This window comes from Echeneis naucrates, chromosome 2, assembly GCF_900963305.1.
Source record: "Echeneis naucrates chromosome 2, fEcheNa1.1, whole genome shotgun sequence".
Lineage (NCBI taxonomy): Eukaryota > Metazoa > Chordata > Actinopteri > Carangiformes > Echeneidae > Echeneis > Echeneis naucrates.
This window is the reverse complement of record NC_042512.1, coordinates 19,636,420-19,664,392: the sequence shown is the minus strand read 5'-3', so window position 1 is coordinate 19,664,392 and position 27,973 is coordinate 19,636,420. Positions and strand designations below refer to the sequence as shown.

At 45.1% G+C, this 27,973-nt stretch overlaps 1 protein-coding gene across 5 annotated transcripts; it reads right to left on the bottom strand.

The window, feature by feature from the left end:
* Positions 1-95: 95 nt before the first annotated feature.
* runx1 (RUNX family transcription factor 1) lies at positions 96-26,618 on the bottom strand. 5 transcript variants are annotated; one of them, XM_029515734.1, is made up of 9 exons: positions 26,479-26,618; positions 25,577-25,658; positions 10,304-10,455; positions 10,109-10,219; positions 8,584-8,740; positions 5,539-5,643; positions 3,908-4,108; positions 1,092-1,238; positions 96-1,011 (listed from the first exon to the last, which is right to left on the bottom strand). In XM_029515734.1, the coding sequence occupies exons 2-9, from the start codon at positions 25,632-25,634 to the stop codon at positions 488-490; spliced, it is 1,455 nt and encodes a 484-aa protein (XP_029371594.1). In that variant the 5' UTR covers positions 25,635-25,658; positions 26,479-26,618; the 3' UTR covers positions 96-487. The 5 variants fall into 5 exon arrangements, with proteins under 5 accessions (XP_029371594.1, XP_029371629.1, XP_029371611.1 ...); XM_029515769.1 differs by lacking the exons at positions 25,577-25,658; positions 26,479-26,618 and adding exons at positions 2,538-2,540; positions 14,359-14,395; XM_029515751.1 differs by lacking the exons at positions 25,577-25,658; positions 26,479-26,618 and adding exons at positions 2,538-2,540; positions 11,776-12,103.
* Positions 26,619-27,973: the final 1,355 nt, after the last annotated feature.

The following is a 27,973-nucleotide window of genomic DNA, read 5'->3' as shown; positions in this document are numbered from 1 at the left end:
CGCATCGTTCTTCACACTCTGGTAATTTCTCAGACAGGAAGTGAGTCAATACTCGGCAGAATAAATCATTAACATCAGTAACATCTGTGATGTTCGGTTAGATCGGAGGTCAAGGGTCTTTTTTTTTTTGTTTGTTCTTCTTTTAAAAACACAAACAAGCCAACACATGAGCAAATCATCTCTCCACAACGACGACACCAATGAGGAAAAGGTCCAGTTAATTTACACAAAGCTGAACTGAGATCAGATCTCTGTCAGTACTGTGGCTCCGCCCACATTCTGATGGAGTGCATCTGTTGGTCAGTCCCCCTGTAAGTCATTCTGGTCTTCAGTCACCACCTGGTCATGTGATGATGGGCTGAATATTCTGGAGCTCCAGATCTGCAGAACCAGAAGGACCAGGTGGCTCTGGGTCAGTTTATCTGTGAGCTTCTGACGTTCACCATCATGTGAGCAGGGGTGGTGTCTGCAGCCTGCCCCCTCCGCTTCAGTACGGTCTCCAAACAGCTTCAGCTGCTGCCATGTTTGTCGGGGAGCTGCTATGGCTGGACTCCACCTCTACGCCAACTCCTTCGTTCTGATTGGGCAAAGACGGGTGCAGGAGAGAGGAGCCCGTGGAGGCGTTGGTGCATGGCGGCAGGATCCTAGGGGGGGAGCGTGAGTCACCGTTTCCTCCTCCCCCTGCCATCATGGAGAACTGGTACGACCCGGCAGCAGGGGAGTAGTACAGGTGATAGGGGGAGGAGGTGGACTGGAACGGCCCATTCTGAGCCTGGTGGGGGGTGTTCGCCGGGTAGGGAGGAGGCAGGTAGGTGTGGTACCTCCCCGTTGGGGTGGTCGCCATGGCCGTTGCCATGGTGATGCCTAGGGCACTGTTGGAGACAGGGTTGTGGGAGGGGGTGTAGGTGAAGGCAGCTGCTGTGGGAGGATAGTGCACTCGAGGGTCCGGAAGGGAAGTGAAGGATCGCTCCAAGGTCATCCGGGGGTCACTGAAGGCTGTGAGGTCAGGACCTGAGGGGGGTCAGAGGTCAGAGGTTACTGTCCAATTGTCTACTCCTTTGGTTCAGAGTGTGTGTATGTGTGTGCGTTACCTGTGAGGCGTGACGACAGGTCACTGAGCGAAGAGCGACCAGGTGAAAGGGGATTGGCTGTGTGGACAGCAGGTGTGGTTATTTGACCAAGGTAGGGATACGATTGGTCATACGACCAAGATGGAGACGACTGCATCTGTCTGGAATCTGAGAGAGAGAGAGAGAGAGAGAGAGAGAGAGAGAGGTTCATCAGAGCCAGCATCAAAGACCAGAATCCACAGAGTATCCAACAGGTGAATCGGACCAGACCAGATCAGTCCAGACCTTCATGATCTCCTCCTTGGCAGTCGAATGAAAGAAAGAGGCCAAAGGAGGTTTTTGGAGTAGAACTGTTCCTGGAGGTCCAACTGGGAGGAGACATCAGGATCTAGATCAAGAACCTGCTGGTGGATTGCACATCCAATGTGGTCTGGGACTGTGTCCTGAGAGCTTTGCAGGAAGTCAGTAGTTCTCTGATCCCCCTGAGCTGGTAAACGGATAGACTCTAAAATCAAGTCTGAATTTTTCAATGTGGATGGAAGATCAAACCAGTCTGAAGTTCTGGGACACAAACAGGAAGACTTTATGACAAATAAAAAACAAGTTTGAGAATATGGGCATGGACACGGAGAGAAAATATTGGAGGGAATAAACGGACGCCGTCTGGAGGAAAGAGATGGAGGAGAGGAAGCAATTAAGTGAGTGTGGGGGTGGATGAAGGGAGTGCTGTGTGAGTTCTTTCATTCCATCCAGTCTTTTCCCCCACAGTCTAATAAAGGCCTCTGATCGTCCACAGACTTCAGACAACAGTGTGTGTCTGTGTGTGTTTTTGTGTGTGCGCATACAGACGAGGAAGCAAATTGTACACAGCAGCCAATATGTCAATGAAGGCTTTTCAACTGGTGCCAGAATCTCTCCCAGGCTCTGAAGGTTGTGGTGTATCTGGGTGGCGGCGAGGCCTCGTGCCAGACCCCCTCCTTTCCTGGCCTCCCTCCCCAGGCAGTGTGCACTGATGTGGGCCAGCGGTCACTGACGGCTGGCTGTTTGGAAAAGTCAGTAAAAGACACAGTCGACTGCGTCGTGTCTAAAATAATGAAAGTGACATCTTTGTTTAGGAATTGATCAGCAGTCAAAGTCAGATCACATTTATCTGCTTCTCTGATTTATTGTGATGAAATTGTTTCTGAGGGAGAAACGATCACTTTGTCAAATATATTGATTTTCAGATGAACTTCCTGCTTCTTTACATCAACAGTCAAATGAAATAGAGGGTGAAAATAATCTTCTAGCGGCGTCAGTAAAGTCCAGCCTTCTTCTTCTTTGTGTGTCTGGTACAGTTTGAAGACCTGTTCCTTTGTGTGAGGCGAAGGACTGGCTGGGCCACAATGATCCACCTGTTGGGTCAGCTGATGGTTTGAAGTTGTTTTAAGGGAAAGCAACAATCCTCCACAGACCTTCTTCATAGACCAGCTCCTTCTGAAAGATGTGGCCTTGAATTTGGACTTGAGCTTGTGATAATGGATGATAGATTTTCAGGTTTTTGATTTTAGGTGTATCCGTGTGGACGTTTCCAGCTCTAGTGGACTTAAACATCACCCTTCATCACTGCAGGTCCGCTCTCCTCTGTGGATTTCACATCTGCTCCAAGCAGAGCTTCTATTTTGCTGCCACTTCACGAGAAGTGAAAGAAAGAGGACAATATTAAAGGAGAAATGAAAGTTGAGCAGGCCGATGACAGAAGAGAGTGAGTCAGGAGGAAAGAAGAAAGAAAGAGAGAGGTGTTGAATGTCTTTGCAACAGTTTCCTGCTGCTATTTTCACTTTGAGAGGGATCAGAGAGAAAAGGAGAAAACAGGAAGTGGCTTTGTTTCTCTCCACTTAAGATTAGACTTATAAAGGTCTCTGAGCCATCCACATGGCATACAAGTCCAAGTCCACATCCACCAGGACCACAAAAGATTCTGGATCCTTCAGTTTCACCCCAGGTTTTTAAGTTTCCTGAAGGATAAAATCTAAAAGTTGTTTCTGAGAAAACAGAAAGCTCTCAGTGAGTCTTTTAGCTCCAAAGCTGCACGTAGGATTCGCTCTGATTATTTCTTATTCTGACAGTTTAATTTTTTCTCAAAGTAGCACTTCCTGCCAGCTGACTCTCATTTCCTCCTGAAGTCCTGACTTGCTTCCTCACTTACAGACACACATGCAAATGTGCACATACAACAAACGCACTTCTCCCCCCCCCCCCCCCCCCCCCCCCCTTTGACAGTTGTGAACACATTTAGAGCGTCACTACCAGCGAAGACAGAGGAGGAACAGATACCATGCACAGAGTATCCACGGTAACACTCTCCCTCTCTCACACACACACACAGACCACAATAGATCTCACTAAAACCACAAGGAGGAACAATGAGGTTTGATGCAAAGTGAATGTAGAGACACAAATACTCAGCCTCATCCTTCATCAAAATGGTCGCCAACTCCTGCAGGGACTTGACTCCTCAGATATCAGAGCACTAGCATCATTAGCATTAGCACCAGGTCTGAGCAGCAGCTGACCCTGATCCAGACTCCTAACCAGGCAGCAGAGGGGTCAACTGACAGCACTCCAGTTTTGAATTTGTCCATCAGCCATTGAAACATGGGAGAAGTTGGGCCATTTTCCCATAGACTCCAATACAATATGACATGTTGTCACATTCAACATTCTGATGATGCATTGAAACCTCTAAAAATCAGTTTAACTCTTAATTAGAGGACTAAGCAGATACAGGAACCACTTCAGCTAAAACAATGATGTGACCAAGTGACTTTAGCCCCGCCTCCTCGTGTTTTCCTCACCAGTGATCTGAGTGTGAGTGGGGCTGGAGAACGTGGCCGAGTTGAGTGCGGCAGACTGCCGACTGTTGGCCGACGGCTGATGGTGATGGTGGTGAGGAGGCGTCACCCTCATCGAGTTGCGTCTCAGCTGTTCCAGCTCCGTCAGCCTCTCGGAGAATGCCAGGGAGCCGGGTTTGACCTCGTCCATCTTCTGACGGTGGCCTGGAGAGACAGAGAGACGGGAGGAGGCGTCACGGTTCGTGGTCATGATGCCACATTTGTCCAGACCATGTGATGTAATCTGATTACATCATACCAGGATTATAGGCAGAGTTACAACCCAACACAGGCCACAACACACTCCTGAGTTCGGCAATCTGGCAACGGGCGCCAAACAGGCACGCACGCACGCACGTGTGTGTGGGTGTGTGTGTGTGTGTGCGTGCTGATCCATCACGCTGTCTGTGATGTTGGCTTCTCTTCAAAGCAGACAGACTGAGCTCCAGTTACAGGCACTTCCTCCCAATGGGGGAAGTGTGCATAAGCATGTATTTATACTGTGTGTGTGTGGGCGAGGGAGAGACGAGTGATGGTTATTCACAGCTGAGTGGAGCTGGCAGGAGTCTTCCCCTCTCTCTCTGTGCTGACCAGCCACTTCTCTTCTGTTGGAGCTGAATTAGTTCGACGCTCCACATGTTGCTGTTGACTCGTCTCCTCTTCGTGTTTTCATCTGCAGAAAACTTTGTGTTTCATCACAGCCGGAGGAGGAGGAAGTCACTGATGCATCAGGTTCCTCATTGACTCACTCAGCCGAGACTTGTTTGAATTTATACTTCACTTTTAAGTCAAAGAAAATTATTTTTAAAGAGATTTTTCAACATCAGAACGGCAGAACGTCTTGGTCCTCATTAGATCACTTCACTTTTTAATGTGTGACACAGAAACACTTCCCACTTTAGTCCAGACTGAATCTCATAAAAGGTCTTCAGCATTTTCAGTGGAGACAGTCCTGGGACAAACCTGGGATCTCAGGCTTTTCAATGTGGAGTCATAAGATCTAAGCAGCATGTCAGTGTGAGAAGTCCAGGTAGAAATCTTTGTGCAACTTTTCTGTATTTGTGTTGCGTTGTGTATTCATAATATTCTATTATATTTCACTTGTGTTCTTTTTAACATGGACAGATATGAAAATGCTACGTTTCTGGCGAAGAATATTTCCAATGACTGAAACTCAATCAATAGTTAACCCTTCCTTCAAATTAACTGTAATCTGTAAATCCGCTAAAAACGTGATTTATAATTCTAAATAATTCTGATGAATATTTAAACACTGAAAATAAACCAGTAGGTCTGATGAAGGTGACTGCTGACAGAGTCATGATGTCACTGACGATGTCTCCAAGTGCATCTTTGGATGTGTGTCAATTATTTCAGACTGTGGTCTACAGCAGAAACACTGGCATTAGAGAGGAAACCAGGGGGCTCTGAGGTACAGTTGGTCGTCCACTAATCAGGAGGTTGGTGGTTCGATTTCCAGCTCCTCCTCAGGGAAGGTACCAAAACAAAGTTGGCCTGATGGCCTGATGTATGTGTGCATCCACAGACAGTTAATTCAACAGTGAGTGGGGCGCTGAGTGAATGAATGGACTCACGTCGTGGCTCTCTGGGACCGTCCACAGTGATCTTTATGGCTCGCTGGTACGTGGCCACCTGGGGGGGGTTGGTGAACACAGTGATGGTCAGAGTGAAGCTCTTCCCTGAGAAATGCAAACAGAAAAGAAACAGGGAAACAAGGAGGGAAAACATCTGAGTTTAGTGTCCATAATACTTTCCATCCTTCTCCGTCCCCTAAATATCCTCCTGCTCTGTTTGATGCATTAAGTGTGAGTCATGGAGCCCAGACAGGAATAAACCACATGTGTGTGTCATTATGTCACTGGGACTCTTACGGCCCAGGGAGCTATGCTAACATGCCAGCTAGTATTTTTTTGTGGCACCCAACAGCTCACTTCGGACTCTCCTCTGATTGGCTGATTGATTTTTAACCGCCAAGATGGCGGCTCTGAGCTGCATGAGGACGAAACGCCCGTCAAACCACAGTGACGCTGTTTTAAAGCCTCCAGGTTGTTTACTTCCTGAATGAGTACAGGGCGTGTTCTGGATCCCCCTGGCCTTCTCACATCAAGCGCGCACACACACACACACACACACACACACACACACACACACACACACACACACACAGTGTGTCTTTTGCTCATTTGTATCAGCTACAACAGTGTGCAGGCTTGTGCAGCCTAAACACTGCAGAGACAAAGTGTGTGTTTTTGTGCAAGTTGTTCACACAGTTTACAGTCAGAGATGTGGGCTGATAAAGGGGGGGGGCTCTCTTTGTGTCGGTTGTTTTTGTCAGCACGCGCACACACACACACACACACACACACACACACACACAGATGACTAAATCACAAAGGAATATGTCTGACTGTTTTCTCATCACCCTTATGTCGCAGTCACAGCAGATAGGAGTTTGTGTGTGTGTGTGTGTGTGTGTGTGTGTGTGTGTGTGTGTTTGTGTGTGTGTGTGTGTGTGTGTGTGTGTGTGTTTGTGTGTGTGTGTGCGCGAGTCTTGACTTGCTGTAGTTGTGCAGGATTTCTTACAATCAGATGGAATCTCTTATTTATACCTTCTTCAACAAAGCAGGTGGGGGTTTGTGTGTTTTTAGGTGTACGTGTGTGTTTCTTCCCGGAATAACAGGTTAGTGTTGTGTGCGTGCACGCCTGTGTGTATATGTGTGTGTGTCAGATATTGTGAAAGACAAAAATGATGGTCCTGTTGAAAAGAGGAAGCAAGAGAGAGACTGAAAACTGGCTGCATGATACACAAACACAATGAAAGCCACGCAAACAGACAAACACAGTAATTACTGACTCAACCATCACTAGAATCCTGTCAGTCATTTATTGTGGTCCAGTTTCAGTCCAGTCCAAAGCAATCTGGTCTAACTTCTGTCATGGCCACTCTGACATCATCAGAGACTGAGCTGGGTTTGCAAGGATCCAGATCATCAGGCAGCTGCTAACTCCAGACCTCTGGAATGGCATCACCCAGGGGGGGCTGGTTCCTATGGGGTTTGGGTGACCTGGAGGAGGTCAGGTGATGATGAAGAAACGCCGACACACCCCAGTTTCTCAGGAGCATCGCTGACAATGATGGGAGGCGACACAGCTTAGTCAACGCGTGTGTGGGTGTGTTTAACTAAGTATAAAACAGGAAACACCAACTAATGATGAGTAAGTTTGAGAACTACCCCACACGCACACACACAGAAACCACTAGTCAAACCACTAAACCACTCATTGGCGTGGGCAGCTTCACTAACCACTTCCCCACCGGCAGGTAATCACAGTTAGAGGTTTGTTATCATGAAACACATTAAAGCCTCAATGACTTTAAGACACAACCACAGTGACACCACAGGCCCTTAAGGTCAGAGGTCAGCCACAGAGCCGCAGAAACTATTACTGAGCCGCACTCTTCCACCGGGCGGTTTGACATGTCATCACCATGAACACACACGGCGCTTTATTTAGACTCCACACATACACACACACAGGCCTGCTGCCTCAAATGCTCCAGAGAGCAACAATAAATGTGGGTTAATCCGCTGCTGAAAATAGTCCCCATTAAATACGCTGTTTCCTCCCATTTGAGTGTGAAAATGAGACGGCATGTGCAAGCTGTTGGACTTCACTGTCACGACTCCTGCTGTCACAACTGTGCTGTGTTTACTGCTAATTACTGATCAATCATTAATCCTGAAGTCTAATATTTGGATTCAATTTCCAAATTGAAATCACATATATAAAAAATATACATCAAATTAAATATTTCCTACTGGCCTGCATGTCCAAAATAGTTTACTTATGTTATACACTGATGTCACATAAATATATCTCATCAAAAAGCCTTGACATGTCCGAGATCTTTTTCACAGAACAGGAAGAATGGCTTTAATTAATTAATAAATTATAAATATAACAAATTTTGTTTGTTATATTTGTTATAACGATACTTGGTTGATTTAATTTTTAAAATACACAGTTTCTATTACATTATAAAGTTCAAGGCCAACAGTTCCATTACACATTGACAGGCATTCCTATTATTTTGACCACCTGATTCAAATCAATGACTCGAAACATCAGAGCGCTGCAGTTTGAGCTCAATGTTCCGAATAAAGATGTGATGTAGGTCCAGCTCAGATGTAGTGATGAGGCAGAATGAGGCTCTTTGTCTTCGCTGCTGTTTCATTTGCATGAAAACAAATTTCTACTCCTCAACTTTCTTCATTTGAATTCTGCAGCACATGAATTATTGACGTGTCTGAGCAGCAGCAGGAATCTGTCACATATCGACAGCTGCGTTCAGCAACCTGTCATTCTTCTGTGTGTGAGAGTGAGTCTGAGTGTGTGTAGACTTTGTGTACACAGCCCTGGTGTTTTAAATAGATAAGTTGGGACATTTGCCTGCAACTGATTTAGAGTAACTGTGGTGTAGTGTGTCCGTTAAAGAAGGAGGGGGCTGACCGGGGTGTAACGAGGAAGTTGTGTGAATACTGGAAAACTGTTTTTATTCACGTGTACTTCCCCTAATTTCTCCAATGTGTGCATGTGTGTGTGTGTGTGTGTCGTACCTCGTCCACTGCGGCCGACGAAGCGCAGGTCATTGAATCTGGCCACTTGGTTCTTGATAGCGGCCGTGGCATTGCGGAGTTCGGCGGAGTAGTTCTCATCGTTTCCTGCCATCACTGTTACCAAAGTGCCATCAGGGATGTCTCCGAGGGCAACCACCTGGTGACGAGGTGGGAAGACAAAAGGAGATGAGATGGAGATGGAGGGCTGTGATTTCTACTGAGAGTCCAGAGTCCAGACCAGAAAGTCCAGAGCCCAGACTATAGAGTAAACAAACATTCCCATCATGCTTTTAGGCTAATCAGCTGTCAATCAGTGGACTATTGACAAATGAGACCGTTGACACTTTCACTTTATTAATACAGAACCTGGACCTGATTTTGAATCAAAGACCACATGGAGGTCTACCATCTGGACCTTTAACCTTTAGACTAGAAATAAGTCTAATAAGTAATTCTCCTGATCGTGTGAGGTGGAGACATGACGCTCAAAGACTAGAGTGCAGCTTCTCTCCGTTCATGCAAATGTTCAGGTGGTGAAGCTGATTTCCATTTTAACGCTAATCACATCAAATCATCAGTGTGCATGAGGCCACCGCAGATCTGCCTGATGGTCTCTGTTTGGATCCTTAGCACCAGTGACCACAGCCCACACGCCAGCCCCAAATTGGGACAATTTAAACTGCTGGTTAATCCCTCAATGACTCACTCCTCACTCACACACACACACACACACACACACACACACACACACACAGTTTATAGAGACTGGCAGCAATGGAGCATGAAACCAGCAAAATAAACAAGAGAAAGGAAACAACTGTGAAGTTCTTCGCACAGATGTTGGTGTAAATGTGTGTAGATGTGTACAGTGTGTGCAGAATCATGTCTGTGTACTCTGTCTGGGTATGTTTGTAAAATGTCTCTTGTCTGTGTGTGTAAGTGTGTGTGTGTGTGGATCATAACAGTCATCCATTATCAGTAAGAGGCAGTGACATCCGCTCATGACACTCCATAATGATGCATAATGCACCAAACTCACTCACACACACTGAGAAATACACAAATGCATGTGTGAACACTAATGTGTAAAACTCAATAAATCAATCAGTTTCGTTTTTGTGGCTAAAAGCTGCTTTTTCACAAATGCATTTGGTCTCAGAGCGGAGGAAAAAAAAAAAACAACACACACACACACACACACACAAACTCACTCACACTCTCCAAGAAATGAACCCAGGATAGTGTCTGAGCTGCGGATGTCTGTATCAAGAAATAATAATAATAATAATAATAATAATAATAATAATAATAATAAAGTAAGGGTTAGGAAGTGACATCATTCTAGTGTCTCCATATCCAGACTGATGATTTAGCTGCTTGTGTCTTTAGAATCTCACTGAATCAGCAGCTCAGATTCAGCATGAAACTCGGTATAAATAGAACTACGATGGTGGTGAATTAGTGAATTTATATTTGAAAACATGAAAATAAATCTGCCTGGTCTTTCAATTACACACACACACACCTTGAAGGCAATGGGAAGAGTCTTGTTACACCTCCAGTGTGTCGGCAGCACAGAGCACAGGAAGTTTGGACTGTCGGTTTTCACCAGCTCACCTGGATGATCTGAGATCACCTGTGAAAAAATCAGACAGGTTAGGACTCGAGCCAGAGCGGCGACGGCGGTGTCTTTCTCTCTCAGCGTGTCCAGTGACCCTACCTCCACCATGCCACGCTCAGCCATGCGCAGTTTGCCCACCAGAGAGGCCCCACCTCCGGCCTCCTGGGCACCCAGGGGCAGGGCCTCCGCCATCTTCCCCCCCGAGGCGAGAGTGGTGGAGGGGGGGGTATAACGCCGGCCGGGGGCTGGATCTGGAAGAGAGCAGAGTGAAAATATAGACTGATCAATAACAAAATACTTTCTGATATTTAATCTGAAAATATCCCAATAATCAAATGATGTGTTCCATCAGTTTGATTTCCCTTAAAAACAATAATAATAAAAAGAAAAATGACGTATCACAATAATCACACAAAAACCAAATAAATTTTTGTTTTGTTGTAAAAATCCTTTCAGCCAGTGTAACAGGAGGGAATACGACACACACACACACACACACACACCTATTTATACAGAGCATGATGACACAAACCACAGTCAGACTGATTTGAATACCAGAGCGTGTGGTCATACCACCAAAGACAGCAGCAGTTTTCATACACACACACACACACACACACACACACACGAAGCAAAAAACCATGAGACACAAGGTGTGACATCATGTAAAAAAAAAAAAATCGATAACAATTAATAGAAATTATTAACCTCATCCAGACAGAAGAGCTGAAGCCATGACACACAAAAGTAAGTATGTATGTATGTATGTGTGTGTGTGTGTGTGTGTGTGTGTATCCGGCTGTCTGATGCCACATGCTGCAGTTCGTTTTACAGTATGAAATGACAGTTGTGCGATGAGCGGCTGTAACACACTCACAAAAAGTGTGATGTCTCTGTTTCAAACCAAACGATTCTGTTTAGATTTGAATTAAAAACTTAATTTAAATGAATCTTTTTGCATTATAAAGAATTCATTTGAATTGATCCGTTCATGAAGCTGTTTGTTAGATATTAAAAACTTGTTCTTTTCCATCTTTAAGTCCTGTTCTCTTTCACTGCAACCTACACAAGTTAAAAGCAGGCAGGGGACACTGTTTAAAGCTCAGGGCCCCAAACGGCCCACGGTCGGCCCTGCACCAAAGGCTGAGCCATCGGGGCTGATCTGTGAGTTTGAGTCATTCTGATCAGACTCAGCATTAAATCACTAAAACACATTTTGACTGTTTAATTGTAATAACAATTACAATATTAATTGATTCTGATTTCCCAGTTTGAACGCATTTTAATAAAAAAAAAAAACAACGAATAAATGAATCCAGAAGAACTGATTGATCAGGTAGTTCAGATAAAAAACTTTGGATTCATCTTCATATAAAAACAATAACAATATAAATGTCAAATTTAACTTTTAACATTTGAATTTATTCTCAAGTGTAATAGTAATGTTTGATGAAATCAGAGAATATCAGAACCAGCTCCGGATCTGGATCTGACTCTGAGACTGTCTGCAGGATCCTGTTCGCCTGTCTACATGTTCCAGCTGCAGAGAAACGGACTGAAGCGGACTGTACCGTATTTGGCGTCCCACAGAAAAACCATTTGTGCGCCGGTCTGTCCCGGAGTCTTCACCGGAAAACCTCCTGCTCTTCTTCTTCGCAGGCAGATCCTCTTCTTAAACTCTTCTTCTCTCAGTCCGCGAAAAGTCGCTGAGTGGCGGCGCGTCGTCCCGGTTCTGAGCAGGTCAGAGGGATTTTGTCCGGGTCTCCATCCAGAGTTAAAGTCCGCGTTGAGACCCGAACCGGGTTTAAAAGCGTCCACACATGCAGGCGTCAGAAGGAAAATGTATTGACTCAGACCTTCAGAGTCCGGCTCAGTCCGCCGCCCCCTCTCTCTCTCTCTCCCTCCCTCCAAATGAGTGCAGTCCGGCTCACAGCGCCAGGCTTTTACCGGCAAAGCCGCACATTTGCATCTCATGTGTGCGCAGAGCGGATCTCAGCCAATCAGCAGCCGAGCCGCTGCCTGTCGCTGCAGTGCCGCCGACCAATCAGCGCTCCGTCCGTCCTAGAGGAGGCGGGGCTTACGACAGACAGGAGGGGGGAGACTTCCTCCTTTTCTGCTGCATCTCGACTTCAAACCATGTGGTCAAATAAACCGAGTCCGTCACTGAGGTCAAAGGTCAAACTGTACAGGAGCACGTGCTCACAGGTGCTTTTATCATTAAAGTTACAGTAAATAAAACTAAGAGACAAACGAAACGTGTTTCTTCTTCTTCTGTTCCCGGTGTGTCCATCACTGTCAGGACCGGTGCTGAGACTGAGTCCAGTCCAGGAGGACAGTACCCGGGACAGACAAGAGGGGGCAGTAGGTGATCTTAGTCCTGACCACAGGGGCACAATCAAACTAAAATTAATGAAATTAAGACACTTTCTTCTTTAAACATCAATATTCTGGAAGTTAATCCACCTTAAATCCACTTTACACTGTGACTCTTAATGTCCCCTTCACAATTTTGTTTTCCCAGCTCTGGTTCGTTTTGGCTCAACATTTGTTCTGTATTCTATATTTCTGCATTTTGGTTTAACTATTAATTCATTAATATTGAATTTTTGTTTTCTCTTTTTCATTTTATTTTGCAGCTTCTCCAGGATGACCTTGGAGTAATGATGCTATCTGATTTGCAACACTAACCAGATGAATTCTCTTCAATGTTGATTTATCTTCAGCAAAAATACTGAAATTCACCATGTTGCATTTAATGTTGTTCATTTAATGAAGTTGTTATCATCATTCAGATTTTTTGGTTGCTTCTAAAAACAAAAGGGGGAAGATGGCTCAAAATATTTAAAGATAAACCACAGATAAAAGTCAAATGCAGTTATTTTTGTGGAAGGCAATGTTTTTGTTTAAATAAACTATTTAAATCATAATATGTTTTGAGTAATCTAGGATATAATTTGTGATTTTGTATCAAATTAGTAAAAGCAACAATATAAGATGCAAAAAATAATAATTGAGAATCAGAGTGAGGCCTACGTTGGAGTCAGTCGGTTTGATTTAAGTTAAATCAACATGCTGTCGGAGGAGTTTTAGGAAGATGCCACTCTGCCTTCACGTCCATTTCTGCTGTAGCCAAAGGGGGCTGATAAAAAATGTAAGTGCCTCCGCGGTCTGACGGACATGACGAGATTCGCCCTCAGAAATATCTATTTTTCACTTCCTTCATCACGAGTTTGGTTCATCCTTTCCCCAATCTGCCGCCTGCTTGTTTCTGTCACTGAAGGTTAAATCACTGGAACGGCAACTTCCGACAAAAAATGTTAAACCTGCAGCTGAAGCTCGTCCTGCGATCTCAAGCCGGCGTCATGAGACCTGACACTGAACATTTATCCCCAATTTAACCGTGATCAATAATTCAAACCCTGCAGGAGGATTTTAGGCCTCAGGAAAAAGGGCACAACACAAAGTGAGTCCTGATGTTTGCAGCAGTTTGGACGACACTTGATGACGATTTAAATGTGAAAATGCTCAAACCCACGAAGACAAACAGAGAAGACGACGGACGGAGAGGGGTTGGATTTCGCTCAGCGAGCGTTTCCCACCGACCGCCACGAAACCCGAGCTGCTCTGTGTCCTCTGATCCAGAATCAATGCCAAGTCACAATCACTTATCAAAGTTATCAATACCTGATATCATCAGCAGTGGAAACACTGACTCAGTCAAAAACATATCAAACCGGGTGAATAATTGTTGAAATTATAATAATGGAATTAGCATTTTCTTCAACAGATTCAATGTTTCCTTGTTGACAGGAAATTAATTCCTCCATGTTGAAGCTGTTTAATGAAATAAAAAAATCTGTTCTTCCATCAGATTCTGCTTCAGCCTCATGTAAGAGAAATAACATGAAATTACAGATTTTATTTCTAAAGAGCCCTCAGAGTAAACTCATCTTCACCACCAGAACGTGTTTGGAAAACTGAACCCGATGACCAACAGGAACAAGACCAGCATCTCAATAGAAACTCCAAGAACCAGACCAAGACTCTGAGAAAACGGTCCCTGTTATTGAAGTAGTGCTGCAGAGAGGGGAGTGCACACCTGAACAAGGGAACAAGTGAAATCTGATTCATAAAAACACACAACGAGTTTTTACCAAAGAGTCCTCCGCCGCCAGTCCGGCCTTTCCTCATCAGGTACATGGCCCAGGACAGGGGGCCGGAGCCGGAGAATGCCCCAGGGTTCATGCTGCGATCCTGGGCGTGGAACCAGGGATGGCTGGGGCCAAACGTCTGATGGCAGGAGGGGAGGGAGGAGGGGGCATCAAGAGAGAAACAAAAAGATGAAGAAGAAGAAAATAGGAAATAACAAAATAAAATCTGAACATGAACAAAAGAGAAAAGGACGATCAGGAATTAACAGAGAATGAGAGCCGTCGCCAACTCCACCAGCTGCTTTTATACTCCTCAGCCCGACCCCCCCATCTCTGCCTGCATATTAGTAAAAACAGAAAAGTGAAGGAGGGGGTGAGGATCCAGTCAAGCTGAATTCATCCCCCCTTCTCTAAAGCGTAGCCATGGGGGACACGACTCCACTTTGCCCTCAGGCTCTTTAAAGCTGCTAATTTCATTTAGCTACTCAAGTGATTTTCTCCCCCTCCTCCTCCCATTCCTCTCCTCCCCTCTTCCTCGCAGTTTGAAAGTTCTCAGTGAGGATTGAGGTCACATGTTTGAGCGGCAGCTTCCTGTTCTGTCAACTTTAAATATTTCACATCCATAAATGAAACTTGTCCAGGTTCACGTCGTCACAGCAACAACGAACAGACGCTCAGGTGCTCCTCTCCTCGGGTCACCAGGTTCACTTAGACAGATGAGACACAAGGTTCAAGTCAAGAGACCGGGTTCACATTCATTAGGATCCAGAGTTATCTGGGAGGCCAACAGGTGTGTTTCCACTCAGTTCGGAAGACCAAGGTACCTGTTCTCAGGGTTGCTAGGCAACAGGCACAAAGACCAGACTGCCTCATTTTGGTTCAGCCTTCATGGTCAACTCAGCCCAGAGGCAAAGACTTTCATAGACCAGGATGTGGCCCTGACAGGACCAGCAGGACCAGCTCTATCTGCTCCGTTATTTCATGTGATGTCGCATCACAGCTGAGCGACGCTGTGTAACAGTTCGTTATCTGCCAGAACCATCGGCGTGTAGACACACAACCAAACCTCAAGGTGACCACGACACACAGACACACACACTGCCCACAGTCACACTCCCAGAGGCCCCGCTGACATCACCACAGCACTGTGTGTGTGTGACAGAAATCCCTGCGACCCTCAGTCACAACCTCAGACCAACATTGCGTGTGCGTCTGTGTGTGTCTTTCTGTGTCTGTGTTATGGTGAGCCACAGTGGTGGTCTGAGGTGTGTTCTTACTGAGCCAAAACCAACTTGACAAAAGTATGTGTGTGGGTGTGTGTGTCTAAGAGAGAGACCAGGATCAGGATCAGCTCCAAACAAACCAGAGACCAGAATCAGATCCAAACAGACCAGAATCAGATCCAAATAGACCAGAGACCAGAATCAGATCCAAACAGACCAGAGATCAGAATCAGATCCAAACAGACCAGGATCAGATCCAAACAGACCAGAGACCAGAATCAGATCCAAACAGACCAGGATCAGATCCAAACAGACCAGAGACCAGAATCAGATCCAAACAGACCAGGATCAGATCCAAACAGACCAGGATCAGGTCCACACAGACCAGGATCAGATCCAAACAGACCAGAGACCAGAATCAGATCCAAACAGACCAGAGACCAGAATCAGATCCAAACAGACCAGGATCAGATCCAAACAGACCAGGATCAGGTCCACACAGACCAGGATCAGCTCCTAACAGACCAGAGACCAGAATCAGATCCAAACAGACCAGGATCAGGATCAGATCCAAATAGACCAGGATCAGGTCCACACAGACCAGGATGGCATCCAAACAGACCAGAGACCAGGATCAGATCCAAACAGATCAGGATCAGATGCACAGACCAGGTTTAGTCGTTTTGACACATTTTATTGATTTCATTCTGTTGATTCCAGTTTTCATTTCTTCTTTCAGGTCAATTTGAATAATTATAGGTCAATATATTTTTAATTTTTAAATGTATATTTTTATTCATTGATGGCGTAGCAGAAGTACTAAATATTACACATTAATAAAGTTATTTATTATTATTTTATTTAACAGCTGTTTATGTAACTTCTGTAAATTTCAGCGTTCATGTTTGCAGCTCCACTACGGTAACCGCGGCTTGACGAGCTTCATCCACTTCCTGTTCTCTGCTCATTTAAAGATGGACTGATATTCATATATTGTTAATTTATCCAATTAAAGGACCAACGAGACGTTCATGTACAATGAGGAAAAGTTAACGACGGGGTCAATAAAAACCAGAGAAATGAATCTACTGACAGTCAGAGATGACGGACAGCTGATGAAGAAGAGGAGGACGAAGAGGACTCAAACGTCCCTGCCAGCGGCTGTCTGTCCCCAACGTCCCCTGAGCTCAGGCCACCCTGAGGCCAGTGACAGAGGCATGGTGAGGATCAATAACACACACACACGCACACACACTCCCCTGCCACCCTGAGCAAGGGATCAATAGAGAGAGAGAGAGAGAGAGACGTCCTCAGGTTTGATCAGCACCTTCAACACCTCACAGTTCATCACTGTCTATCTCTGGTTGTCTCTGCCGGTCCCTCTGTCTTTCTGTCTGTCTCTCTGTCTTTGTCTTTTCTCTTAAATTCTTTCCCAATTTTTTTATTTTCTGATTTTCTGACTTCATCCACTATAAAAGGTTTGCTTTAATTGCTGTTAGAATGAATGAAACACACACACAAACAGTCACACACACACACACACACACACACTGTCACACTCAGTAGATTTGTATTGAAACATTCTCATCAATTGATCAGTGACGGAGGAGTTACCAATTGTCTCTAGTTAACAGAGCAGCCAATTCTATCACACACACAAACACACATACACACCTCGTCTATAATTCATGGGGTGTATTGTGCGGATGCAGTTAACTGCCGCTTAAAAGTAATTAATTGATTTTCTGACATATCACTTAGCAGCAGCACCACATGAGAGACACGCACACACACATTCAGGATAAAATGCACAAGGACTTATACTAATACAAATATATATGTATAGTTTTCATACACAACAGTGTAACACAGAGATACATTTGTAAAGCAACACACACTGAAGCAAACCGTAATGAAACTGCTGTGATACAAAACAAACACACATCTCAGCTGTTTCACAGATAGATAGATAGATGTACTTCATTGAACCCAAACTGGGAATTTTCAGTTTCATCACACAAAAAACTTTATCTGAGACATGTTGGTCTGACTGAGTCTGATGAAGATGATATGTGATGATGAGGAGGAGGAAGAGGAGGAAGAGCAGTCTGTAAACAATCTGTTCAGACACTTTACAGCACAAAGTGATGCAGATTTACAGCTTCAGCTGCTGCTGTACCACCACTAGATTAAGGGGCCGGGTCACCAAAGGGCACCAGAGGTCATCACAGATCACTTAAGGTCACTACAGGCTACTGAAGGTCAGTAAAGGTTACTGGAGGTCACTATGGCTGCCTTCACTTAGACAAACATTTCACATTCAGGAAATGAATGTACCTCCCAGTCCATCCTCCGTCCACACAGCTAGACAGACGTGTGTGTGTGTTGTGTGGTGAATTATTCAGCCAGCCTCTGTGATGAGAGAAGACAGTTTTATCCTGACTAAACTAAAAATTGATTTTCTGACACAAGAAATGAAATGAAGAGAGAGAGAGAGACAGAAAGAAAGACACAGAGAGAGAGACAGAGAGATACTGAGAGGGAGAGACAGACAGAGAAAGACTGTACCTATTGAATTATAACACAGTCAAAGTTAGTGAAATGGTTGAAATTCTTTCAATAGAGATGGAAATACAAAATAAGACAGAAACAGGAAGACAGACAGAGAGAGAGAGAGAGAGACAGACAGAGAGTATAGAAAAGCCTCAGGCTGTGTTTAGTGCAGTTTGAATGACTGAGCAGATGCATTAGAGCAGAAATTTTTATCTCTTTCTCACACACACAAACACACAGACTGTGTGTGTGTTCACTAACACTTCTACACTTTTCAAAATGCACCTCTTGCGGGTTAAAGTTAAAGTTCTGACATGGTCAACACCCCATAACTGATCAGCCTGACCAAAAACCGACTGATAGTCTAAAGCACCATGATGATGGAAGGAGCAGTGATGTGCTGCTTTGATTAATTATTAGAATCTGAAAAAATTTTTATTTTAGCATCTATATTTTAACAAGAGTTGGTAAGTTTCCTGTTTTCCTCTCTTTTCCCCTTCCCTCCTCCACTTTTCACCCACCTCACTTCCTCTGCCATTATCACTAATCGGCTCTTGGTCTCGCCCTGACCTCTCCCCCTTACCTGGTGGAGTTCACCTGGTCACCTGGTATTTCAGTTCCCTTCACATTCATTCATTACTTTGCTTATAGGAGATATCTGTCTCTTCTCTGTTTCAGCAGCTTTTCTACTCTCGTGTTTAAACACGCCTAATTTTGAAATAAACTTGGATGCTTTTCAAACATCCTGACCAGGCACCCAATTGATTTGAATGTCTTCCTTCACAGTACGGAAGCTGAAAAGGCCAAGATTTGCAAATATCTTTTTAATCTCTTTATCTCAAGACATCAAAGACTAAAGGCAACAACATTAGACATCACTCAAATGATGAACAGAACAGAAACACCAGGAGAGCTGCATTAATCACATTTATGGAATAAAAATAAAGAGGCCTGAAAATGCAGAATTTTTTGTTCTCCTTGATCAGAGTAGAGAAGTCCTCGTCTCCCTTCTGTCTCTACAATCACAAAAATCAATTTCTGCATCATCTCTGAAAGGCCAATCAGCTAATTAACCATTCACACGCCTCAGGCTTTGGCTGTTTTATGCTTTTTGTCAGTGGGCCGGGTGCATATGTGCGTGTGCACGTTTGCATGCTATGTAATGTTGACAATTCTGGAGAACACAACCGGGTCATCAAAGTGGAAAGAACCGGTGAAATCAGCCAATCAGAAGCCAACCACACAGTGTCTGAAATGAGCCAATGAATAAATCAGAAGGCGTAATCGCTGGGTGGAATTTACAATCAAGAATAGAAGAGGTCTAATGGGTACACACACACACACACACACACACACACACACACACACACACACACACACACACACACACACACACACACACACACACATTCTCTCGATGTAAACTCTTTGCAGTCACTTGTTAACCACAATGTGGGGACAAATGGGGATGAAGGGAGACAAAAGGGTGAGGAGGAGTTAAAAAAAGGGTGAGATGACGCTTTGCATGGCTTCTTCGTTAACCACAGGACTGAAGGGACCTCGCCTCGCCTCACACGAGGCGCCCGTCCCATCAGACTCAGAAAAAACACGCCTGCCATCTCGCCCATTAAGGGAACCAGTGCGGTCAGGACAGAAATGGGTTGGGGACGCTGAAAAAGCTCTGGATTCTTGGGGGCACCATCGATCGTTAGATGGCTCTTTCCTGTCAGCGGCTTTTCGAAACTTCGCAGGAGGTTAAAGTCAGCGAGGAAGTGAAGCAAGCGAAATATCGAGGGCTACTGGGAAAACACAGTCTTCTTTAAAAGTCACAGTTTTTGTGTAGATTTGTGAAAACCTAAACGTAACCACTTACACACACACGTCTTAACATTGACCAAAGCAGCAGTGCACAGTCGTGGATTTGGTGAACACTGCGGTGAATTTCAGCTTCATCGTGAATCTGGGTCTGTGGCCAAGCTGGTGGTTCCTCTCAGCCTGCAGCCATAAAGACGAAACTGCCAAAAACAAACACAGGTCACTGCTACAGCTCACCTGTGCTGAGGTGACAGCTTAAAACTTATTATTGCAGATATTCTCTGTTCATGCAGGACTCAGATCTGTGCTGAGGCTCCACATTCAAAGGCCCGGACTTGAGAGAAATATTAAAACACTGAATCAACTAAACAGGCAGTTTGGGGGAAGTGAGAGATGCACCAGAGAAGGAGGAGAGGAAATGAAGGGATTCTTATTGGAGCTCCATCTTCCTGCTGCAGCCAACAGACGAAGACAGGAAGAGGGAGACACTGCAAAAAATGACACAGTCTTCTCACTCCCAGAATGCTTTGGACAGCATTTTAAAATAATTTGTTGGGTCTCAGGTGTTAATTACCGCCACCATGACGATCATAGTCCCATAAGAAGAAACCAATTTATCCCAAAACTGTAATCATCTCCTAAATGTTACAGACTGTGACAGTATCAATGTCGTTCATGCCAACATCACTTTGGTACCACGTGAAATAGGTTGTTTTCCTGCCACCATGACAACGAAGTTGAGAGCAGGACAACTCACCAAGAAGAGCACCAATGGGACAGATGGAGAGTCATTTATATCAGTTTATATGTGCATTCATACAAAACTCCTATAATCCTCTGTTCACTGAGTGTGATCTATAATAGTTACTGGTGCAGGGCAACAGGCGCGGGGCCTCACAATACAAAGGGCAGAGGTGATAGACAGAGAGGATCATGGGAGCCAGATATAAAAACCAGCAGCTCAGCGTCAGTATTTTTTACAGTGGGAGGAGCAGCGATCAAACAGTGGAGCCGGCTGTGTGATGTGTGGCCAGATCTCCACATGGGAGCCACTGTGTGTGTGTGTGTGTGTGTGTGTGTGTGTGTGTGTGTGTGAGAGAGAGAGAGAGACAGAAGATGAATCCAGAGAAGACATCATGAGCTATTCCCAGGCTTAAAGAAGAGAGCCAGAGACCACAGCTGGACAAATGACCCAACAACACACACACAGTTTTTTCCTGAAGTTGGTAGCAGGAATTGAGGCTTCCCTCCAAAATCAGGGACCAGTAAAACACAGCAGCTGTTGGACCTTGGCGACCTCTGACCTTTCCTCGTTCACTACCGTTACAGGATGTTGTTAAATGTACTGAGCATGCTCCTGTTCCCCTGAGGATAAACCCTTTCTGCTTCCTCCGGAGATCCTTTATTACTGAAAAAGCCTTAAACTGGACCCAAACCTTCAGAGGTTCAGTCAGAAGGAACACCTGCTGATACCAGCAAGCATCTGACAACATCTGATAGCATCTGATAGCATCTGGTAACATCAGGTGGCACGTGGTAATATTTGGTAGCATCTGCTCACAGTTGCTAACCTGCTAACTGGTTTTATGAGGCATTTAGGGGATGTCTGTAGGATCCATGACTGCTGTTTCCCTCTCCTTCAGCTGATGGGAGGGAAAGAGCTGACTGGCGGGGGGGTTCTGGTAAAACCACACGACTAATTTCCGATACGTTTTCCACATTTCTTCCACTCATTATTCATCCTTTTTTCCATCTGTCTCAGTGTTCAGTTCCCAACAGCAAACTGGAAAACAAAACCTTCTCTAAAGGTGTGACAGGGACTGGACCCTCACCTCGCTAACATTGGACATGGTGTCCAATCAGGTGTCTCCATCATCTGCTTCATCTTCATCATATCTAATCTGCACCCTCCTCTCCTCCATCCTTGTCCCCTCTGTCTTTGCCTCCTCCCTGTTTGTTCCTCCGCCTTCCTTCCTGCTGCCAGATGACTAAACTAACGATTTCTGTTGCCCTCCACACACACACACACACACACACACACACCAAACCGACAAGCCAAGCTGAGTTTTACAATATATGACCACAAAAGAGGCTGACTGGACTGTGTGTGTCTGTGTGGTTTACCAGCATGGCTAACCAATACACAGTAAATGCAAAAATGGATGCCACACACACACACACAGGAATCCTCTGTCTCAGTCAAACCACACAACGTATTTGCATCAACTTCATTGTCATATAACAATGTACAAACAACGACTGTGTGTGTGTGTGTGTGTGTGTGTGTGTGTGTGTGTGTGTGTGTGTGTGTGTGTGTGTGTGTGTGTGTGTGTGTGTGTGTGTGTGCGTGCGTGCGTGTGTGCGTGCACGCGTGCGCCTGTGAGGCTTTGTCTCTCTAACGGTTGCTCTGTCACATGCATCCTCCTAGTTTCCTTCTTCCCCACTATCTTCTGTTTATTACAGCACGCGCGCGCGCGCACACACACACACACACACACACACACACACACACACACACACACACACACACACACACACACACACACACACACACACACACACACACACGAGCTAACAGACATTTTGAAACAGCCTCTGTGAGTTAAGCTGCGTTGGGTAAACAGCCGTTTGATCGTGTTTCATCCAATCAGAGCCCTTTGAGATCTCTCCTCTTTCTAATTGGCTGCTCACACTTCATCTCTCACCGCTGACCTCTGACCTCCTCCTCCTTCTTATACCTGTCAGTGTCACAACTTCCTGATGATAATTCACTGATCAGTTCATTCCATTGTTAGTTTTTATTCATCATCATTGTGATCATTATTTAAAAATGTGTTTATTTGCATTAGGTTATCAATTTTTATTCATCATCATTTTAGTTTTTATGTATTTCATTATTTTTTTATTTAGGTTTTTCTAAATGACTGAAATATTGTTCATTTATATTTTAATATTTTAATGATCATTTTATTAGGAACACCTGAAGTCGGCCTGTCATAAATGCCACATCATTTGATGATGTCTTCATGCTTGTGTTGTCAGACCCATGAACAGCTTCATGTCATAGGATGGACACGATAATACAAACACCTGTCATTACATCCAGAGTTGTAACTTGAGATAAAAAAAAAAAGAATGAATGTGTTTAAATATAAAAATCATTGAATTGAGTGATTCTTCTTCTCTTGGTCATTCTCCATCTTCACTGTGACTTCACTAAGAAACAACAGATGTGAAATTAAACTGAATCCAGTCCATCAGGGATTCTGGGCTCAGAGCCCAGAGCCCAGACTCCAGATCAGGGAGGGTTTCAGTGAGTCCAGTTTGTGGGTGATGGGAGGTCACCTGACCTGAGGCCCGGCAGAGAGTGATGGATGTGAGAACATTTCAGAGGGAGAGAGTCAGCATCACCTCCCCTGAAATCAGCCTGAACAGACCTGCAGAGTTTCCTCTGTTAAACTTTGCCTCCTCCTGATAACACACACTCAGACACACACTCTGTCTCTGCTGCGCTCACGCACACACTTGCAGCAGGTGTAGCCTTCAGATAACCAGAATCAGCTCTGGACAGAGCAAGAGAGACCAACAATGTGGACAAGTGGAGGGCAGCTGACGGGGCGTGATGGGCTCCAGCGTGACGGGTGGCGTTAAAAACAAGCATCACAGCAGGAAGGGAACAATACAAACTCAACAGTCCCATGATGGACACGCACTCGAACACAACGCAAATTGGAACAGCCAAACATCTGAGATATATAGACTGGGAAAGGACTGCAGGAGCAAGGAGAGGCTGGGGCAGGAGGCAGAGCGGAGTAAAGAACATCCAGGCACTGAAACCAAACTTTCATTTGATTTTAGCCAATAAATGATCAGTAAGATCCCCATGTGCTCATTTTCATCCCCAGCTGAGAGACCCATCTACAACATCTCCATGACAACAGGAGACAAACATGACTGTCCATCAGTTTGTAATAATGTGGGGTCATTGAACGCACCACTGATTTCACACTGATTACACACACACACACACACACAGTGAAGTGATAAGACTGCACAGCGTCTAGGAGATGACACACAGACACACGTGCACACATCTATCACAACTGGAGACGAGCGAATCAATGACATAACCAACGGGAGAGCAGCAGATAGAAACCAATAAGAGGTGACGCCACACAGATCCTGACAACATGTGATCTGATCAGCCCAAACGAGTTACTCAAACTCAACAAAACGTCATTCTGCCAGACTGAGGTCACATCACACACCCACATGATCTTTTGGCTGCAGCGGGCCAATGGCGGCAAGAGACAGGAGAAGTATCCTGTGTCAGACTGAGGATGATATAGTAACCACAGCATAGAAGCGTGTGATCTGATGTGGGACAGACACACACATGCATACAGTAGAATTTATGCTAATGTTTGGCAGTTTCTTATTTAAATGCTAACGTTTTTTACTTTGCACAAAGTACAGTTAAGGCTCATGGGAGTTTTTTGTCTGATGGTGAAAAGTCAGGGGTTATTCGAAGTTTCATCACATGGTACACGGGAACAGGAAATCAGAGGATGGCTTCAACCTGGCACCTGATCACAGAGACTCTGTGTTATCGATGAGCTGATACAAAAGGTGTGACAGTGAAATCAGAGGTAACAACAGGAAACACACACACGAACATGCAGCGCATCATAAATCATTCAGCGATTTTATCAGCATCAAAACAAATAAAAGAAGAGCTTGATCAGTGCAGCTACACTCCCTGTAGTGCAGCCGTGACACCAAAACAACACGTATGTATTCAAATCCAATGCAAATCCTTCTCTTCCTGACACAGCCTGTCCCTTGATGTGGCATTCAGGTGTCCACACTCAGGTACAGGGGATGATTAACGGCTGATTGACGCACAGTGTGGGGAAAGAGAGGCAGATGTGTGGAGTCATCCTCATCTGCCCACTGATGAAGCAGGAAGGAATGCAGCGCTGCTCTCCCCCTGCAGCTGTGAGACCTGGTGGCTCAAGACCAGGACCAGGAGCCCTGAGACTTTACCAGAGTGTATTTATGGAGCAAAGAGTCCTAGGTCTAGCAGTTTTCCTACACTGAAATAAAAGTTTCCGCTTCACAAAACAGCTCAGATCAACTTTACTCAGGAAAAGGAAAAACTAAAGCTAAAATTACACCCACATTGAACTTCCTGCAGTTATAATAAAAAGAACATGGAGGAATAAATGATTGCAGAATAAATAATCATGGGAAAGTAGTAAAAGTTTGTGTCAACACATGAGAATTAAACTCTTTCTTTAAATACTTTATTCTCTCAATGGAAATAATGACGGCGCCTGCAGCCTGTTACCCTCCTGCTGTACCAATTCATCATGACTCAGCATAAATACTGGACCTGCAGAGAACACCAGGTCTGGACTATGGTGGGTAGGTCAATTCAAGTACTCCAATTATAGTCAAAAAACTGATTATCCTTAACAGAGAAACAATCAGGAGACGCTCCCTGAACACCAGAAGTGAACGACCAAATGGATCCAGAGTCTCACATCCTCTGAACACGATGTTCATTAAGACAGGGGCCAACAGAGGAGAGAACACAAACTCACACAAGTTCAGAAACATACACTCACCTCGTAAAAAAGCCAACTGATATGACGACAGCGATTCAAAGATACTGTTGGATGCCATGAAAGATCGCCAGCCTTTTGTAATCTGCACAAACACACAAACAATGTATGGTCAAGAAGAGAATCCAAGATTCAAAACCACAAACCACATCTGTGAGTGTGAGTGTTAGATCGATAATCTAAACAACATGGGGGAATGTTGTGTTTGTGTTGAGTACATTCAAAAAGGTTTGACTATTTTGCTTTGCACAAGTCATTTGGATCCCAGCTCCAGGCCTGGATCTGTGTTTTTACCATGCTCCCGGTCTTAGACCCAGATGTGATTCTTCCTTCATCATCATCAGCATCATCACAAACGACTTTCAGCAGAGGACGGAAAGATTCAGATCAAATACATTAAAATATGTACTCTGAATCAGTCCCCACTTTCTGAGAGGAGTCTGCTAGCTTCCACATTCCTGTCACAAATCAAACACCAGGACTCTGATCCAGGAGTTACATGCTGGGTAGAGGTGTGTGATATTTTTGCAGTCTGTGCTGCACCACAGATGAAGACTACAACGAAGAAGGCCTTTCCTAGCAACATTTCCTGTAACATCAGGAAGCTGCTGCCGTGGGAAACACCCACCCACAGGTCTGAAGTTCAAAAGTTTAGTTTGGCAACAAGAACAACAGTCAATCATGAGGCTCAGCTGTAACTTTTGGCGGGAAATATGAAATAGTGATGCTCAGGTGGAGCTAATCATCATCATCATCATCAGACTGACAAGAGGCAAGAAGGAAAGAATGGGCAATGTGTCAGGTGTCATTTAAAGATGAACTGAACCCTACTCTGTGAAGGGTTGAGTACTGACATCCTGCAGTGGAGTGTGTGGTGGTGGAGCAGCCCATGGCCGAGCTCTTACCCAGCTGAGGAGTCCCAGTCCTGGGCAGGAGTTGGAGAAAAAGACCCCGGTGCAGAATAATCCACGAAGCTGAGACACGATCCGTCTTTCTTTCTCCGCCGCTGGTTTCTTCACTCACTCACAGCTCTTCTCTGCTTCCGCTGCCGGGCTCATCTTCCTTTATCTCTCAGCGCTCTGTGACTGCCTCCCTCGCTCTGGTCGCGGTTTGTGGTTCTCCAAATCCCCCTGCTGATGACTTTTGTCTTCAGTTGAGTCTCACTGACGTTCAGCATCAGCAGCTCATCTATCTGACAATATCAACAGCCACCTAGTTTGGTTTGTATTAATCTGGCATTGTGGCTTTGGACTAGGTGTGTGTTTTTGTGTGGGTGTGTGTGTGTGTGTGTGTGTCTGTGTATAATCAGACTAACCACCTGCCCTCTCAGCCAACAGTTCTCACTGAGGAAGTAGCTGTGGTTAGAGCGAGTGGAGCAGAGGGAGAGGACGTTGTGGTGTGTGTTTCTGAGCACCCATATGTGCGTTTGTGGTTTGTGTGTGTAGCAGAGGTTTGGACCGACTGCAGGTCTGCAGTACCACTGTGACCTCCAATGTGTGTGTGTGTGTGTGTGTGTCTGTAAATGTGATCCATCTCTATAGTTTGAACATTAATAAAACACTGACTCAGATCTGTGTGTTTTAAAGGACCAACATCTGGATCCTGTTCTGCTTCGTTCACACAGTCTGGTCTACACTGGTTCAGTAAACTGGTCCAGATTTCTTTCTCTCCACCCGCTGCTCTTGGAGCATCCTGAGGTCTTCTCAGACCAGATACCTGAACCACCTCTACTCTGGATGTCCCTTCATCCTCACCTGGTCTCCAGCAGCACAGGTGATGGTGCCCCATCTCTCAGAACACTGAAAGATACTTAACAGGCAGGTGTTAAAATCTTAATTATACAAACACACACACACGCCCAGAGGCAACTTGAGCCTCAAGGCCACGCCTCCTTACACCCCAACACCTGCACTGACACACGTCCTCCCCTCCTTAACTCCGCCTCTGCCACCTCAACACACCCTCAGACACACAAAGCGCAGACAGCTGCTGCCACACCTCAGCAGCTTTAGGTTTCTGACCCTCCAAATGAACCTGGTCCTCTTAGAGACGCATGACTGAGCACTAAGATGTTTTAAAACTACTTTCTGAGTGTTGATGTTTGGATCAGGATTTTAAAATCTTGACCCAGAACTCTCAGTATGCTTGGTCCTGGAGGACTGAAGGGTTGGTGGTAGAACCAGTGGACATCCTGCTATGTGTCCTGAGAGAGCACAGCGGGAAGCTGCTCACCAACTGACCCCTCCCAGACACAACATGACCTCCAGCTGCAACTTCCTGGGTCAGACACTGAGCCAGTCATTTTGGCAAGGACGGGAGAAGATCAGAGAGCAGCCCACAGATTCTCCTGCCCAAAGCCTAAACAGTCTGGAGCTGGTGCTAAACAGGCAGTCATGGTCC